Here is a 14,682-nt window from a genome sequence, read left to right on the forward strand (position 1 = left end):
AATTAATAAACTTACAACCCACAGTTTTAGGGAGCAACCCTCTTGGCAGCATTCATACACTGCTAACATGCTACTCCATAACGCCTCCATCCCACAGAACGCTCAAGAGAGTAGTCTGTGAGGGTTTTGCTCACGAAACATCAGTAGCTGATAAGCCTAACCTCTTGTGGGGCAGGTCCAGGACTTTCCTGATTTGTATTGCAAATGTATTCTGTATGAACTTTCTCCTCCTGGCTACGCGCCATCCATACGGCTCTCTCTCACTCCCAGACATCCACACCCGTTCTTACTGTCAATATGTGCAAAAATACATACTTAAAACTAGTGAAGAGGAAGAAACAAAATTAAGGACTAAGAACGTGAACAAGAAGCCTTCACCTGTACAAGTTAGGAAAGGGAAAAAGGAACAAATACGTTAAGATTAGGTCAAGCCAATTCGACACTGGGAGACGCACCCATGCGCCCCTACAGGCAACGCGATGAATTTCAAGCAATTCTCATGTCCCCAAATCCCTACACATTAAAATGAAACAAAAGAAAGAAAAAGATAAAATACAGAAGAAAGCATCGTAGTCTTTCGTTCGACACTCAGCCACACTCTCAAAACAGAATCCCATAATTCCAGGGGACCTCCACAGCCAAGCCTGGAAGCAAACTCCAACGCAGGACATGCACCTTGAAATGATTGTTACACCAACATTGGTTTGAGGTTAAGCAAATACTGAGATCTTCAAACAGACTGAGCTTTTAAAGGGCTTAATTAACTAACAAACAAACAAAAAAAAAAAAAAACATTGTTGCAGACACTGTTAACACCATTAACATTTGCTCCATTTAAACTCTGGAACAGGTCAACTGCAGAGGCCCACATGCCTCAAAGACTGTCCCCACTCCGAATGAATGTTCCTCTTTCTGTCCTCTGGGACTTTGTTTCTGTGGTGCATCTTTAGTCGATAAGCCATAAAAGAAAACAAAGTGTCGCCAGCGAAAGCTATCCAGTGAGGTCCTCTCTGTACTGGACAATCTTCTTTCCAAAATATATTTAAGACAACTGTTTTTTCCCTGTCACTCTTCATCTACATAATATTTCATTGTTTTGTTTTGTTTTTAACCTGCAGCAAGACATTACATCATGTCAATGTCATTTAATCGTTTTGCTTTTTTCTAATAAGTTCAAGGCATTCTTACTGAAAGTTCAAGTCATTTCATGTTCTTTTCCCACTATGAATTCAAATGAGCACATATATTGTTGCATATGTATACATTGGAATACACACACATATTTACACTCATTTGAATTCATAAGGAAACAAAATGACTGAGGCATCCCATTATGAAGTGGATTGTCCTCTCTGGACACCAGAAAAAAGGCTAAGGAAGTGCGACCAGCACTCCCTTTTGTCTCCTCCCCTTTGTGACCCCCCTCCCGAGGTTGGCGTCACAAGCCCAATGTCCGTCACAGCAGGAAGTGTCCGCAGTGTCCGTGACCGTGGGTTGCGCCTCCCACGGATCTGTTTTTGCAAAGCCTTTGAGCTCAGGCGTTGTCTGCGCTGTACCACATCCCAGGTATGGTCTGCTCCAGCGCCGAACTTTGCAAACGTCTGTCCCCCACCCCACCCGTTGCTCTTTTGTCCTCTTCTCTCTTCCTCAACCGCTTTTACTCAGCATTTCTTTTCTTTGAATTTCTGACTTTGTAGTTTCGGTTTTTTTTTTTTTTTTTTTTTTGTAGGACACTCCTTTATCAGTTCCACTACACAAGTGAAGATTGCGATTAATTTTGAATCTAGTTACTGAAGGAGCGTGTGTAGCCTTCAGGGCAGCGCCACAGTGAGACACACATTAGCCTTTCCAGTCCCAGCCTCACTGATTGGGCCCATCCCTAGTCTCATCATAAATGACTACCCTTTTTGGATCTGGGAGAGAAAAACAAGAGCGGGAAGGGTTCTGTTAAAGGGGCTGTAATGAGCAAACAGCAGTCAATTGATTTAAAGCATTTACACTACAGGCTATGCTTGGGGACTCTGATGTGGGGACAATTTGATAGCTGTATCAAAATTCCTCAGCAATTTACAAAAAAGAATTCTGGCAGGAAAGGAGGCATTTTCAAGTGAATCTAAAGCAGCGGGTTTGTCAAGCTTGCAATTAACATACCATTTTTTTTTCAGGGATCCAGCAATGGGTGGCATGCGTAAATACAAGAACCTTGGCAATAAGAACACTCTGCCCCAAACAGAAAGTACTGGCTGACCTCTAAATATACGCTCCCTTTTATAGTGTTAGTGTGTTAACACAGTAATGTCTGGCCCTCTCATAGAACAAACTCCCCAGAAATACACAATAATATCAATTAAAAAGCAACTTAACTTACCTTGTTTTTGCAAATTCAAAATATATTCAATTTCTGTGGGGGGAAAAAAATTCAAAGAATAAAATTAAGGAGCCAAAGAACAGAAACATGCTTGTCTAATATGCTCACAATCAAACACAACAGTCTATATTAGTTTGTTTTGTCTGCTTTTTTTCCCCTAATGAACTCTGGGTTGATGGGGTATTTTGTCAATCGTTTTTAACCCTTGCGGGACGTTGCAAATTATGAGAGGAGTGAACACAATGAAACCACTGTGAACTGCATAACCACCAAGCTGTCAACGTCAGAGGACACCTTATATTGGCAGGCCATGCATTAATCTGTCATCCCAACATTTCTCTCACGGCCCCTTTTTCAGTACACAGCAGTTTTAGTAGAGAGCCTATGTGGGAAAAAAAATATCCCCCATCTGTAGAAATATCACCAGGTGTTCAGTAACTACAGAGTGCAGCTTTAGCCACTGTCACCCTACAACCATTTCAGAAGCAAAAGCAATGCAATGTAAATGCAAGTTAAGACAACCTTCGATAGAATCTGAGAAAGAGGTTTTGTAGGGAGCATTACCTTTAGTGTGATAAATTACAGCAGCTTTTAGATCAAAAGACCCCCAGCTACACCTTCTGTCGTAGCCCTTGGAGGGGCTCTGCTCTTTGACCAGAGCCAGCACAGGGTTAGCCTGGGAGGCCTGAGGGGGATCAGCACCGGGGTCCTTAGAAGAAGCAAACACTATTGCACCAAGACCCCCAGCCTCACCCTTAGCCGTGTCCTGTCCCGGGAGCTGGGCCTGTGTGCCGCCCCCGCCGGCCGACGCCACAGCGGGGCACGCTTTTAAAACACTGCTGACGGCTAGGGGGCTAGTCCGTTTGTCTGCCTCATAAGCCGCTGGGAAGGGGGGGTGTTCCCGTACTGGCGGGGAGGCGTCAGAGACCTGCGGGGCGCCAGCGGGGGGGCCCTCCCCCTGAACCGTCGCCTCCGCTGCCCTGCCCTCCCCAGGCGAAGGCCCGGCTCCCCCCTCTGGGCCCGCGTTAGGCTCGTTGATGAAGGACAGGCCCCACTGGTTCTGGAAGATGTCCCCCAGGGCTTTCTGATTTGTCGGAGCTGGAGGCGGGTCCACTTGGCGGGCGCTGGGGAGCGCGGGTTGCATATTACAAGGGGTCAGGGGGTAAACAAAAAGGCTAGGCTTTCGTGTTTCGCCGGTGGCTGCCACGGGAGTTGTAGTAATGCTACTGTCATTGTGAGAGGATGCTACATTCTCGCCCCCTGGGAGAGGACAGGCGAGCAGTACAGTACTAGCAGCAGTGGTTAAGAGGGGCCCAGCTGAGAGGCAGCCATTCCCCTCTCCAGAAACAGGGCCGTTAGTAAAGCTAGCTGAAGTGATCGTTTTCAAAGCAGACATGGGAACCAGAGATGGTCTTCCGGGCTCCTGAGATGGAAGGGCCTCCCCTCCGACCTGGGCTGCTTTATTGAGGTTCTCCTTGACTTTACTTGCATAACTGATCTTGGGCACAATTTTAGCACTACTGTTGTCCACAGGAAAGACAGGAGGAGGCTTGAATAAAGTCCATGAGTCCTCTTTTGCGGTCACCGTAGCGACAGACTTGGCCTTTCCCGGCTTGTCCTCAAACTTTTTACCTGAGGAGCCGGTGGCCTTGCCGTCATGGTTTTTGCTCTGTGGTTCGCCTGCCCACCCGGCCCCGGCGCAGGCGTCTGCTCGAGCGGCGAGCCTGCTGTCATCCAGGCGGGAGCTCACTGCTTTCTCGGTTGGGTCCGGGTTGGAAGGATCCCTGTCTTGCTGGGGAGGCGCCGCGCTTCCCTGCTGCATGGCCTTCTCCTGCGGCCCGCTCACATTTTCCGCGCCCTTGATGCTGCTGCTCCTGGCTTTGCGCTTCTTGGGAGTGGCGTACCCGCTCTCGGAGCCGCTGCCATCGTTGTCTGCGGCGGGCTTGCCAGGGTAACCGTTGGCTATGTAGCCGCTGCTGAGAGACACGACCCCGTTCAGATGTGAAACGGATTCCTTCTTATCCAAAGGCTTGCCCTTATGAGGTGAAAAATCCGAGGGCTTGTCATTCTTGCTGTCCATACTGTTTTTGTAATGGTAGCTGCCTCTGCCTCTACTCGAGAGCGCGCTAAGGGCCTTTCCTGGCTGTTTCAGTTTTATGTTAGTGTCTAGTAGGGGTCTGCCGCCATTGCCGTTCGTGGGGTGATGGACGCAGGCCAGATCATTTGAGGACAGTACCTTCTCTCCCTCAGCGGTGCTGCCATTTATTTTCCCATTGCCTGGGAAAACACAAGGACAAGTTAGCTGAAATGCCACAAGTTTAAATAAAACAAGTCCCAATTAAGGCTGGAACGCACTGCTTCAGAGACACAGGACAGAGCGACCCATCCATGGTCACAGCGTTCCATCAGGCTGCGGACCCTGTGTCGCTCTTTTACAGGAGATGTGGCGGCCTTTCCACAAGACAGGGTGGCGCTACGCAGAATGTTTAGACTGAATGCTTCAGGTGGCAGCGGTCCAGGGCCAGCCGAGGTAGTCTCAAAACTGATTTCTTGCCTATCTAACTTCTGGGTGCCAATTATAATGAATGCTTGTTTTTTTTTTTTTTTTTTTACTTTTGACCAACACATGACTCAGGCTTGGGGTTACATAGAAGTTAGTGAGACAAATTGGGGAACTTATACCGTATAATAAATACGGTGAAGACAGTCAAGACATCCATCTAGAATAAACTGCACTGTACAAAACACGCCCAGGGCTCAAAATGACAGGCATTAAGGATTAGGTATATCATTTAATTGATTAGGATTCATAAAGAAAAGGGCTACTGTAATTTCACGTTTGACTTTTTCAAGAGACAGCTGTTATCTGAGGACAGGTGCATTAGGTTACATGTGAATAAATAAAGTTATTCATGAAGCTTACAGAAAAGGCAAGTGGGGTTATGGTGGTCTCAACTTTTAGCGTGCGGGAGAACTAATGGGATTACTTGAGTTTGCAACTCTGCTAGATCAGCACTTAACCTTCAGATGTATATGAAGTCACGAGTTAAATAAGTTAAAGTGATGTCTGGGTCCAAATGTCCACCCAAAACGTTCGGACGATGTACGATTATCTCCACTTATTACGGTGGTGACCTGTCAGTTACATAGCTGTAACGACATTAACGACGTACTATTTTGAACCTGACAGACAATTAATCCATGCCGACAATTCTTTACGTTTATTATTATTTTTTTTAAATTGGTCAACGCTGCTATTGTCACTTACATATCATATGCATTTCTGCCTGAAAAAGCAACTTGTGATCTACATGATCCTAGAAATTTCGGTCAAACGCCCAACTCTTCCAGTTTACACAGCAAACTAGCTAGGTAGTCATGTAGCATGACAGCCCAACAGTTCGCTCTCAGCCAAGTGAGGATTTTTACATATCATTCTAGCTAGTTTATTTTAGTACACCTTACAACAATTCAAATCAATGATTTCATTCGATTTTTAAAATAACGTTAGTCACAAAGTATGTGGCTATCGCTGGCTGCCTAATGCTTACAGACTGTCCCAGAAAAGACTGGAATTGTGGCAAGGGCAGCTAGTAGGCTAACTAACGTTAGCTGAACAAACCTTGCTTACTGGGGACATATGGGGAAATCCTGTCATTATGTAAGGTTGGAGGGGGGTTTCGATTGGTGTCCTCCGTCCCTCAGCGAAACAGAGAGGCTAGCCGTCGTTTTATAATACCGGACCTACCTGACGCGAATAATCAGGAGCCCTTTTGTCTAGATGGACAACAACACATATAGTTAGCAGCAGTTAACTTTAAGCAGCTAGCGTTTGAAAAACCAAGCACCAGGGGTGTTTTACGCAAAAGATAAAACTACTCTATTAAGTTGGCAAGTCAGTTAACACAAAACCTTGCTAACGTTAGTTAACCCAAATTTACAATAATAAGTACTTGACGATCTTGCTAGCTAGCCCATGAAAAGGCAAGGGTGGATTACAGTACGCGTCCAGCTGGCAGCGTTGCTCTTTTCACCAGCATAGTTAGCCAGCCAGGAGCTAGCTACCATTTTACCAAACCAAGTAGCTAGCTTTTTAGCCAACTAGACTACATTTGTTAAGCTACCACAAGGAAATATTTAGCTAACCCACATAATACGTCGTAACTACGGTTTAGCATGTATTCACGAATCACTTGCAAATACTTAATGAGTATTTTAATCAGGTCGACCGATGACAGATCATATATTTAAGCGCAACAGGCCCGACAATCTAGCTAATGTTAGCTGAAAATCGGGAATGTAGCCGCTAACATTAGCTAGACTTGCTACCTAGCTAGGAAGGATGATGTTGCTAGTTACATTGCAGTAAACAAAATACACAGCTTGTGATGCAGACACTACCTTACGTAAAACTCCCACTTATATTTATTTTCTACGCCACAGACGCATCGGGTCAATTAATACTTAATTTGATAGCCAGTTAGTATGTTTTTAAAAATATCTCCATCATGGCGGACAGGAAACAGCAACTGGGCAGCAAGGAACATTCCAGCGGAGCCGGCTTGTGTTGCTGGAGAGTCGAGTGTATATTAGCTAGCTGCTAGTCTAAGTAGCTATATGTAGCTAACGTTAGCTAGGTAGCTGGTTACACTTTCATAGCCGAGTTAGCCAAATAAGACGACTTCTTTTCACTTTAAGCACACAAGAAAGGATAAGAACATATATTTACACTGTAAACAGTCCGGCCAAACGCTCTTAAACCATCATCAAGGAAGAGTCTGAAAATTGAGTAGGAATGATGGTGAAAGCCGGTGTAGCTACAAGGTCAATCTCCATTTAGTCAGCCACTAGCACTCGTTATGTAGCTTGTTAAATGTGTCGTACAGACAACATGTCTTTAGATAACACAGCTAACTTAGCTTGCTTGCATAGCTGCCTTGCTACCAAAGTTCCCCTTCAGATAATTCTCATTCGATTCGTTCCTGTTATAGCTAGCCAATTAGACTGGCTACGTAAAGTCACAGCTAGCAAGTAATGTAGCTAGCCAACGGCGAGCAAGTTAGCTGAACATCCGACCTGTTTTCTTCGTCTGCGTTTCCTGGTGCTGGTACTGGCACTGACTTTGATCATTTTTCAGCGATGATTTTGGTCGACTCGGGCTCTTCTCCTCTTCATGGTGATAGCGTTTCTCGCCTGCCTGTTCCCTAGGCCGATCCTCCATCGAGGGGTATAATAAGAGAATCTCCGTCTTCAACCAGTGTGCACTACGGCTCACTGAGCGAGTGTGTGGAGGCTTTACCCCGCCGCCCAATCACCGCCTGCGATTCGCGGAAGCCACCGTGACCCCCCACTATCTACTGTGCGTTCCGCCGCCTTCAGAGCAGCCTGAGTAACAACGTCAGCAGTCCGCTCCTGAAATCATGAAAAGCACTTTTTGGTGCCGCTCTCTTTACAATGTTTCCGTGTTCTGTCTGGGGACGATGTGTGCCATCCACTCATAATAACTCATAAGAACGTTAGTCAGTACGAGTTTAGTGACGAAATATACATTGTTGCTTTTAATATGTGTTAATGTAGGCTATGTCATTAAGAAACAACTAATTCGCATATCACTCCAGGCCCCTTAGCTGACCAGGACAATAAAATTACCTTTGCGTAAAGGTAGACATTTGGAGTGTTCCAGGTTATTAATTTGCACGGTGCCACCAAACTTTCGTTTTCGAGATCAAACATGATTTTCATTTTCCAGGGAGCCATCACAAAATTACCCTCAGACCATACCACAATGACACAGGTTGAGGTCTTGTGATACTTCTCATGCACGGAGTCCAACTCAGAGGAGGCGCTGCGCAGGTCCGCTGATCTTTATTGGACCTCGATATTATGGATACTTCAGTTTCATAGTCGGTGTCCATTATCAGCCCGTCCAGACAAATATCAGCGGATCAGCTCTGTGCCTGCTGTAAACTGATACCCGTGAGCAAGAACGTAGTGTTCGCTATTTGTTCATGGAAGATTAATGTGGTAATCCTCCAATACAGAAAACGAAACACAGTTAATGCTGTGGAAATATCAAATAATCAATTTGTTGACGTTTTTCATGATACAAAAAAACAACAACAAAAAAAAACAACAACAATCAATAGTGTTGCTGTAAATCAACTGAATCACAGCTGTGCATTTATCTTAGGAGAGGAGAGGACCATGATGGTATCCAGTCAAGGGACAAAAACATTCCTGCACTCAAAAAAGCAATGGCATGGAAATGGAATTAATTAAACATGTTTCCACTTCTCAGTTATGTCAAATTTCTCTGTTCACCTCAGTACAGCCTGTCCTATTTGAATGGTTTGGCTGTCCGTCTGTTGGCGTAGAGATATTCCTCTGCATCTGCGCACACGGTAGCTGTTGCTGTTCACCCCCCACACAAGGTACAGAAGAACATACAAATTAAGCAGGTACCCATTTATGCGAATGAAGAATAATTCAAGATTAGCTGCACTGAAAAATATCAGCAGGTAACGTTTAATCAATCCATTGATAAGATATTGCTCATTTAAACACAATATTGTGAAATTTTGATTTTCACTTAAATGGTACTTAAACATTTGTGCTAAAACCATGTTCCAAGTACATTTTGGAATACTGTTCACTGCAGAAGCTGTCGGTATCTCAGATCACTTGCAGTTTTCAAGATCAGTGGCTAGAGGGCACTCCTAGTATGCTACACTAAAATATACAGTATGTGCCATAAATATTTACCCTTATGCCTTTTAGCTCTGTGTAAAAGCTGCCAGTATTTATTGTTGTCAGTTGAATATTGTAAAGATATATGTTAAAATTTAGATGGTGAATTGGACATTGATCAGCCATAAGATAGTTAATCAAAGATTAAATCAAACATTTGGCTAATCATCTTGCATGCAGTCATGTGGCTTAATCCTGGACATTTAATATGAATTATTATCTTAAGATTTGATTAAATTGATTCTTTTGGTCACTTAGGTTGACAGGGTTTGCACTGCTGTGTTTTATTAATAGTCAGTTTGCCATTATGGAGTGTCTGACAACGTCAATGTATATTTATCTGCTCAGCTAGATAAACACACAGACATCCTGATTAGATGAAAACATTTTAGCCCAAAATACTAGACCATTGCAAGCAGGGGTTTTTGCACTGACTGTTTACCTTCTAGCTCATTTGCATGAATAAAATATGTCTTATATCTCCAGTGTTGTACCGTGTTGCGTTAGAGTCTTTGAACCAGCTTGTAATTATTGATTTATTCACAATAAGATCAAGCTGCTGGATTTCAGCCATAGACACAATCATTAAAAGCAGCCTCTACCAGGAAACAATTTCAGTGTATGACCAGGCAGGAAACTCTGGCAGCTCACAGTAATGCTGCCACAGTGACTGGTCAAGGTCCAAAGAGGGTCGTGACCTTCAAGGGAAGAGTGACCAGGTGAGGAAGCACTAATTATCACTGCTGACAGCTGAGCTGCTAGTCCACTTGCAGAGGAAAGTTTACAACCAATGTAAAATAATGAGTGTAGTGTGTGTCCCCCTGTGTGTGCACTGATTTGTTCTTTTTCTCTGGTTTTGAACTGCAAAGTAAGTTTTCAGTGTTTTGCTTTGCCTCACACTATTTTTACTTACAAATTTCAACAGCTGTCAACAGCAATAGCCTTTCTGTTAAGCCAATCTGATCATTTTGAAATGTACAGAAAATGGGCACACTGTATTCATCTTTGATGTGTATTTCTTTGATATTAAAGCTGCCCTTAAGAAGACATCTCCCAAGGATATCAGAGAATTTTGCTATTGTTTATAATGTGCTCCTTCCTGAAATTCTTAAACTATAGCTGAAATCAGTGCATTAGCTCTTTTTTGTACACCTCCTCTGTACTTGATGAGGGGAATATTACTGTCATGGTGGGAATCAAACTTTAGGCCTTGACTAGGATGTTAATGGTTACTTTTGAGTCATGACTTCTGTACATATTTATGGACTAAAGGGAACAGGAATGTGACTTCAAAGTGCACGTGTGCTTTTGGAACTGAGTGAGAATGTGAGTTTCAATTTTATTTAACTAACATGTCATGCTTATATACAATTGGCAGCATGAGGTATTGTGTTGGGAGTTGCTCGCTGTACAGTTAATTATCCACAAGGGGGTGTGTTGCTCTGCACATATATCATAGTTGTCCAAATATAAGGCAGCCCTAAATAAAAAAAAACAAAAATGCACTTTATCATACCTGAAAATACAGAATACAGAATACAAATCCAGCATTTATTTATTTATTTCTGCAATGTGCGGGAAATGTCCAATACACAGCTCGGCCCATATCCAATAGCTACTTAATACACTACAAGTCTCTCACCGATGACAGTTTAGTAGCGCCTGACACCTGATGAGGACATTACTGTTTTGAGAAACCTCATGACCCTTTTTTACAGTTGACAGGGAAAATTCTATTCTTGTTTTTGCAAAACATGGAAATTGTTTTTGGTGGCATATTGGATTTCCAACCTTGCTATTGGTTTACAAAAACAATCTCTGAAGAATTGCTGACACATACTATTGTAAGTAAGGAAATTCAAATATTTTTTCCCCTGGAGAGATGAGTAGTGTATGAAATAGCAAGTGGTTGCAGGTGTGTATAGTTAGCAATTCCAAAGCCAGTGTGAAGAAGAGGAAAGAAATGGTCATGTCTGCATGGATGTATGTTCTATCCACTGGTCTCACTTTGGCTAAGGCTGCCACCTTTCACTACTTAGCATTGTGTTAGCTACTTTGGCTGGACCATGTCAGCTCATTTTGGTGTACATCTTTGGCGAAATGGAGGCTGCAAGCTCTAGGTATTTTGGGAAGTTGGGGGTGGGGGGCAGTGGGGGCCAGCTCACATAAATAGAGTAAATGCATGACATGTCATAGCATTTCAGCCCTGACAAATGCAGGCATTTGGTGTGGTGTCAACCAGGCTATAAATCACTGATCAGTGAATTTGGTGTCACTATTCTACACCCAGCGTGTAAATTTGCAAGATTTCTGTACCCCTCCAGCAGGGGAAACGTACTGTATGATCAGGCAATTGAAAAATAGAGCAATGTACTCTGCTTGGAAGTACTCTCAGAACTGTTTGTCTGACTTTCATCCTTGTTAGGGTTCATGTTAGAAACAACCCATATATCATTCAGTAGGAATGCCTTGTAGTGTCTTGAAGGATAATGAGAGGAGGGCAGATCCTTTGTACAGTAAAATAAATCAATACATCTGTTCATATTTGTTTGGATTTAAAGGGTGTGCTTGACCAGACCTCAGTATGGATTGCATTGTTAGCCTTTGAATTGTGTGGTACACAGTATTTGCCCTGTGGGATGAATTCAGAGACCCTCTCAACTGCTCAACGTTCAATTTAAGGACATGTCATCATCAATAACTGACTAACTAACATATCTACTCTACTTCTAAAATGCAGCAATACTTAACTTCTATTGTGAGATAGAGAATGTGTGAAATGAGAGATTTTTTTGTAATAACCGTTATATACTTAAATGAAGCCATGATCATAGTTTGCAATTTCTTTTGCTAGTGGAAAGCATAGCAAGGGCTGGATTAAGACAATAGATGGTTTGCCAGTGGGTTATTCATGACCAGAAACAAAGCTTGACATCCATATGTAACATTTTAAAACATTTTATTCCATCAGCGTTAACAGGTGATTTATGAAAATATATCCCTATTTTTTTCATGGACAGAGGAGAGACTGAAGGAAGCAGCACTGAGCTTGTTAATGTATCCACTGAAAATGAGTCAGTTAACTACTGTGTCAACAGTAATGAGGCAACGCTGACAGCAATGACAGTAACAATGATACAGAACAATGCAAGAGAAGAAGTCAAAAGTTCTTGTATAAAGAAGAATAGCTGCTCTGTGAGGAAATGGTGGCCAACTTCACCAACTTATGTGATAAAAAGATGCTGACAATTCTGCTGCACTGGAATGTGGGTATTGGTGGGATGTGGTAATAGAACCGAGCTTTTACTGTGTGTCTGTTTGCATTGTCTGTTGTCATGCATGTAAGCTAACAGAAACTCCTGTTATAGGGCCAGCCAGAAGTGCTGTTACTGAGTCAAGTTCTTATCTGCAATATTGAATATTGCCCCCAGAGAGATTTGATGGTGAAATTTGATTTGCAGCACAGAGTATGTGGTTTTGCCATGTGTGCAGTAATATCTATACATGTGTGATGGATGATTGGAGACTGTATGCTGGAAGAGCACTTACCTTAGCACCTCTCTTAAAGACGAGCCAGGACTGTAGTGCATGATCACAAGTAAACTTAGCTTAAAGGGATGAGTACAGGGAGATGGTTGGGTTGACTTTGGGAAGACAAGAAGTATCAGACTGTTCTCCCCATGACACCTTTACACATGTAGATTTTTATTCTAATCTCTTAACTGCAAAATGATTAAGCATGGTGCTGTCCATCATCTTTCTGAAAAGGGCTTCACAGTGAGAGGGCATTGCTCCAAAGGAGTTTTTTTTTAAGTTTACCAGTAAGTCATTTACCAACTGTTTTGCCCACTGACGGGTAGCCTGGGCCAAAAAATGTTGTTTGATTTACCTTTCACATTCACATTTATAATGTTGGACCATTACAATTCAACAAACAAGACATCAGCACTCTTATTCTGGAGCATGAACCCTCAGGTTTGGAGCTTTGAGCTCCAATGCACTTTCCCCTTTACATCTTATGTCGGAAATGTTCAGATAATGCCTTATTGTTGAGATGAACGCAGAGCAGCATTTATAGTCCTGGGTTTATTCGGTCCCAGACATGACTGAATAACACTAATGAGACCTGTCCAGACAGCAAGCCTTCGAGCACAGAGCTGGAAACACAGAGACTACGGTCACTAACAATGGTAGTCTGTGTGTCACTCTCTCTTCCCATGAGTGGAAGGAGTGACACAGCCCAGGGTCAGCAATTTAGGGAGGGGAAGTAGAGGGGATCCGCCCTCAACAGAATGGGACTCTGGCTCAAGAAATGACACAATCACGCTGCCAGGAGGCACATGGTGTTGCCAGCGGGCGGGGGGGAGTGAAGCACAGATCAGAGCAAACGTGTGCTGACGGACCCCTCTGCAGATTTACTGCTGTGTGAATGAAAGGATAGGATGCCTATGACTGACTGCCTTTAGCCTCTCATTCCACACTGACCCACTGCTCTACCTCAGTGTTTATGAGCCCCAGAAACCTATGCAAGAACCGTATTAGCCTGAAAACACTATTCTTTATGGAAACAATTAAATGGTGAACGAATCCATTTTTTAAATTATGAGCGATTTTCAAAAACGCTCATAATTGAGAATATCCTGGCCAAAAGCTCTGATGGGTTATGAGATCCTCCACATGGTTTGGACATGTCTGGAAAGTCGCCGAAGCTAGGCCCATGTAATGGGTAGGAAAATGGCTCCAAGGGGTCAGAGGTTGAAGTGGGAGAGGGTGCTCCTTCAGGCAGAGTCTGAACATGCAGTTTCCCATCAGGTTTAAAGTCAGCTGGGTCAGTTAAAATGATGGAATCCAGATCTAAGTCCACCAAATACATTCAACATCACAAGTGATGGGAACAAGCCTTTTATTGACGTACATCATTCAATCAATAAATTAGAATGCTGGCCAGTAACATGGCTCAAGTGAAGCCTGGCTGTCAACTCTTCCGTTCCTCTAGGGCTTCTTCCAAAGCTTAGGCCTTCATCTGGATGCAGAGGAGGGGGAATTATTATGTTGTTCGAAGGCATTGACTCATATAGTACATATCCTAAACTACACTCCTCTGCACCTCACCTCATTTACAATGCCATGCATACACAAAGCCCATCTTTCCCTTGATAGTATCTTGGTTGTTACTTACTGCTGCTCAGCCATCATTGCTGCAATTTGATTTTCAATATCCTTTATTTCTTTTTCATTCCTTTCTTTCTCGCTTGCTATTTCTTTGGCCAGGGCATCCACTTCTGCCACCTTTTGCCAAAGCATTTTTTCCATATCTTTCAGAGATTCCTGTAATTTGAAATATTAAATCGTGTAAAAACAAACTGTTACAGAGACGACTGTTGACTCCATGTATATGACCAGGATTCAAAGTTGTACCTCTGACAGTGTTAGTCATTATTGACAATGATAACAAATTGGCCAACTGCCTATATTAGCTTCTCACCTTCAGCTCCTTGTTGCTGCAATGCACAGTATACAACAGTTTCTCTGAATGCCTTATTTTTGTGTCACGTACTTTGATCTAA

The 14,682-nt window shown here is 43.2% G+C and overlaps 1 protein-coding gene across 2 annotated transcripts; it reads right to left on the reverse strand.

Annotated features, from left to right (window-relative positions):
• Window positions 1–1,703: 1,703 nt before the first annotated feature.
• Window positions 1,704–7,649, reverse strand: LOC118775777 (nuclear fragile X mental retardation-interacting protein 2-like). Of its 2 annotated transcripts, XM_036525877.1 has the most exons (4): window positions 7,445–7,649; window positions 2,933–4,645; window positions 2,369–2,401; window positions 1,704–1,913 (listed from the first exon to the last, which is right to left on the reverse strand). In XM_036525877.1, exons 1-4 carry the CDS (start codon window positions 7,587–7,589, stop codon window positions 1,861–1,863), a joined length of 1,944 nt encoding a protein of 647 aa, XP_036381770.1. In that variant the 5' UTR covers window positions 7,590–7,649; the 3' UTR covers window positions 1,704–1,860. The 2 variants fall into 2 exon arrangements, with proteins under 2 accessions (XP_036381770.1, XP_036381769.1); XM_036525876.1 differs by having other exon boundaries at window positions 1,849–2,401.
• Window positions 7,650–14,682: the final 7,033 nt, after the last annotated feature.

The sequence above is a fragment of the Megalops cyprinoides genome, chromosome 3 (assembly GCF_013368585.1).
Source record: "Megalops cyprinoides isolate fMegCyp1 chromosome 3, fMegCyp1.pri, whole genome shotgun sequence".
Lineage (NCBI taxonomy): Eukaryota > Metazoa > Chordata > Actinopteri > Elopiformes > Megalopidae > Megalops > Megalops cyprinoides.

What these genes read in the sequence shown, in the direction of transcription:
- LOC118775777 (XM_036525876.1), bottom strand. Translation starts at nt 7,589, where the DNA reads ATGGAGGATCGGCCTAGGGAACAGGCAGGCGAGAAACGCTATCACCAT. An exon ending in AACGCAGACGAAGAAAACAG is followed by an intron (nt 4,646 to 7,444) that starts GTCGGATGTTCA and finishes GTGTTTTCCCAG; the next exon opens with GCAATGGGAAAATAAATGGC. An exon ending in TGTAATTTATCACACTAAAG is followed by an intron (nt 2,402 to 2,932) that starts GTAATGCTCCCT and finishes TTCCCCCCACAG; the next exon opens with AAATTGAATATATTTTGAAT.